At 64.9% G+C, this 3,577-nt stretch overlaps 2 protein-coding genes across 2 annotated transcripts in view; both read right to left on the minus strand.

Annotated features, from left to right (window-relative positions):
- Positions 1-707: 707 nt before the first annotated feature.
- MNEG_11465 (hypothetical protein) lies at positions 708-899 on the minus strand (the record flags this gene model as incomplete). The annotated part of the gene is made up of 1 exon (XM_014040062.1): positions 708-899. A coding segment is annotated over one exon (192 nt), but the record flags the coding sequence as incomplete, so codon positions are not given.
- Positions 900-1,426: 527 nt separating this feature from the next.
- MNEG_11466 (peptide-methionine (S)-S-oxidereductase) overlaps positions 1,427-3,577 on the minus strand; it is a gene marked incomplete at both ends in the record, with an annotated part of 3,813 nt that continues 1,662 nt past the window's right edge. The window contains 4 exons of the mRNA XM_014040063.1: positions 1,427-1,507; positions 1,820-1,994; positions 2,568-2,662; positions 2,958-3,049. Coding sequence (XP_013895517.1) covers positions 1,427-1,507; positions 1,820-1,994; positions 2,568-2,662; positions 2,958-3,049 — 443 coding nt within the window. The remainder of the gene's footprint in view (positions 1,508-1,819; positions 1,995-2,567; positions 2,663-2,957; positions 3,050-3,577) is intronic.

Here is a 3,577-nt window from a genome sequence, read left to right on the forward strand (position 1 = left end):
CTCCAGCCACCCTGCGGCTCGTCCCGCCGCTGCGTTGCCGTCGTCCTCGGCATCCCTCAGCTTGTCGATCAACCTGTCCAGCCACGTGTCTTTCAGGAGGTCTGAGATCTGGGCAGACACCTCCTCAGAGGTATACACCTGCTGTGGGGCGGGAAAACACAGGCCGTGGCACTTTGAGGGTACTGTATAGCCTGCTTTTATTGGCTCGCCGCGCTTAGGCAGCACCCTCGGCTGAGGAGACAATAGCCGCCGCTGCTGAGCAGGGGGCGCGCCCCTCGAGCGCTCCCGAGCCCCTGCTTCCGGCCGGCGAAATGTGGGTGCGCACGCAGAGAATATGCCCCTCTGCCGCCGGCCCTCACCCGCGGCGACCAGCGCCACCGCAGGCGGCACGCCGCGTCCGCAGGGCCCGCGGTGCCCCATGTGGCCGCCACAAACAGCGGCACCAGAAGCGCGGCCTGGGGCAGGCCAGGGGCGGGTGCCAGGCAGGGGGAGGGGTGGAGCTTTCAGCACCCGCGGAAAGGGCGCACGGCTGTTTGATTGATGTGCATGCGAGCAGCCGCACCGCACACTCGTGCGCCGCCCTCGTGACGCTCCTCCCACTCCCATCTGTTACCGGCCCTGCCAGCTCAGCCCCCGCTCCGCAAGCAGCAGGCGGCCTGCGAAAATGCTGCTGAAGGCACAGCGCTGCACGGCCCGCATAGGCTCACCCGCGCCGCGCGCTGCAGCAGCGCCGTGGTGGCCTCCTCTGGCGCGTCACGGGCGCGCGGGGTGCCGCTGCCAGAGGGCCTGGCATCGCCGCCGCCGAGCCCGTGGTGGACGGCAGGCCTCGCGCGGCATCTTCTCAGCGGCAATGGCCGGGTGCCCGCGACCTGCGATGGGGCCAAGAGTGCCCGCTTCATAGCGCGCTGGTCAGGGTGCCACGACTCGATACATGACAGTGAGTTACAAGTCCTACTGCATACAAGTGAATGACACGAATGTTTGCGAACTAGGCGCGCTGGGATCTCTCTCGGCCTGATCTCCTGACTGGTCACCGCTTGCCTCACCCGTGGTTTGGGGCCTGAAGAGGCGGCCCAATGTGTCATGAAATTCTCGTAGAATCATAAATTTGTTTTGAATCGGGCGCATCCGCCTTGGGCATTGATCTGATTGGCCGCCGCCGCCGCCCCCCAAACACTTGACAGGCAAGCCGTGGTGCTGGCGCAAACGGTCATGCTCGTGCAAGGAACGATTGTAACAGTAACACAGGAGGAAACGTTCGTCGGGTTACATGGTCGCGGACAGCTTTGCATGTGTATATGAGCTGGTGCCAACATAAAAAACATCAGGCATGACCGCAAGCAAGGGAAGCAGCTAGCCCAGCCCTGCGACGAGCAGCTCGCCCACGAGCTTAGGGTTGCCCAGCAAGCTCAGGGGCGCCCCGGCATCACCCGTAGCACCTGATAGTGTCGGTGTTGCCCTTCTCGGCGCTCTGCGCCTGCCCAAAGCGGCCCCCCTTCGCCAGGTACTGTGGACGCAGCGGTGGCGGGGCGCGCAGCGGGACAGGAGGTTCCAGACGTGGGGTGGAGGGACTGATGAGTGTTTCCAGGGGGTGAACAGGGTGGGCGGCCATGTGGACAGGCGGAACGACGGGTGCACAAGCACTCAAGAGATGGAGTCGTAGCGCGTCGTCGCGGAAAGGCTGGCGCCCGTTTCCCGTTGAACGCGCCGCGCTGTGTCGGCATGATTGGCCGTAAAAGCGCCCCTCTGGCCTTGCGCCCAACTAATCCAAGGGTCTCAATCCAGAGCCAGAAGCTGCCCCGTGCACAGGCACGCCCACCTGCTGGTGGTAGCTCTCGGCCACGTAGTAGTCACCCGCGCCCTCCACGGGCGTCACCACGCCGCGCCCCAGCCAGCGCCGCGTCTCGGGGGCGCGCGCCTCCAGCGCGGCCCGCACCTCCCGCAGCTTCGCCTCGGCTTCCTGGCGCTGCTCCTCGTCATGCGCGAAGATGGCACTGGAGGGGGTTGAAGTTTTGAAAGACAGTGGAAGAATGTGACGAACCACTCGCAAACTCAGAGCAGGGTAGGAGGTTTGTTGATTGAGAGGGCTGCGCAAGACACTCGCGGGTGTCCATGCCGGGGCATGCTTGAAGAGAGCAGGTGTGTGGGCAGGCGCAGCGCATGCGCGCGTGCATATGTGTGTGTGTGTGTGTGTGTGTGTGTGTGTGTGTGTGTGTGTGTGTGCGCGTGTGTGGGTGCGCGTGTGTGGGTGCGTGCGTATGCGTGCGTGCGTGCGCACCTGAGTGCGTGCGTGCGTGCGTGCGTGCGTACGCGCGTGTGTGTGTTTGTGTGAGAGGAGGGGGCCATGGAAGCGGACCCAATGACTCAAATTGACTCAAATTGTCAGCACTGCTATTGCTTGTTCTCAACAGCAATTGCTGTTGAGAACAAGGCCCGTGCAACAAACGCAACCAGAGAGGAGGTCGCATCGCAGTTTTTGGCGCTGCGCGCCCCGGCGCTTGTGGTGCACGTGCAAGAGCGCCACCAGAGGTGCGCTGTGCGTCCAGCTGCCCGCGGTGGCGGCTCACCTGCGGTACTGAGAACCCCGGTCGGAGCCCTGGCGGTCGCGCGTGGTGGGGTCGACGCGCTCGAAGAAGGTGTCGAGCAGCTTCCGGTAGGTCACCTTTGGGGGTTGAGACGGAGGGGTGAGGCACAGGGTTGGGGCAGGGACGGCTTGGGAGCGGGTGAGGGGGTGGGCAAAGGAGATGGCATGGGGCCAGGCTTGCTGCTGGGCGCCACTGTGGCCGGCTCTCAGCGGCGGCAGCGTAGCAAATGTGCTGTTTATACTGCGATGCCGCATCACATAGCGTTGCGGTGCCACTCGCCGCGTGCGCCGCGCCGTCCAACCCACGGTACCAATTTCAGCCGAAGCACACCACCGCCGACCGCCGTCAACCACCAACCGCAACGGACCGCACCTCTTTTGGGTCGTATGTGACCTGCACCGCCTCAGTGTGGCCCGTGAACCCCATGCACACGGATTCGTACGTCGGGGCATCGTCGCGGCCGCCTGCGGTGGAGGGGCGGGGTTTGAAATGAGGAGGGGCCCATCATGACGAAGAAAGCTGGCCCGGGTGGGCCGTGATGCGCGCCGCCGCAGCTGCAGCGGCAGCAGCAGCAGCAGCCGCGCGGGTGTCGGAGGCTGCGTCGTCACATGTGGCGCGAGCGAGCGAGACAGTGACCTCGTGGGGAGCACATGCGAGGGCATTAATGCATTGATGCACCGGAGCTTCCTCACGAGCAGCCAGGAGCAAGTGTCTGAAGCCCAGACGAGGACACGGTGTCCAAGAGCCAAAACTGCCGCACAACGCCACCTCTCCGATACAGCCATCGGCATCCCACAGCACCACCACCGACACGCATTGCTACAAGCAATCAGCGCCATCAGCGGCAAGCTGCTGAACCCCCGCCCCAGCCGAGGAGCACCGACACTGGCAAGCGACGCCGCCGCCAGCAAGCAGCGCCGACGCTAACCACCACCGCCATAAACAGGCGGCACTCCGACCAAGGACTGGCGACCCAACCAGCACGCAGCGCC

This window comes from Monoraphidium neglectum (assembly GCF_000611645.1).
Source record: "Monoraphidium neglectum strain SAG 48.87 unplaced genomic scaffold scaffold02756, whole genome shotgun sequence".
In the NCBI taxonomy this organism is placed as follows: domain Eukaryota; kingdom Viridiplantae; phylum Chlorophyta; class Chlorophyceae; order Sphaeropleales; family Selenastraceae; genus Monoraphidium; species Monoraphidium neglectum.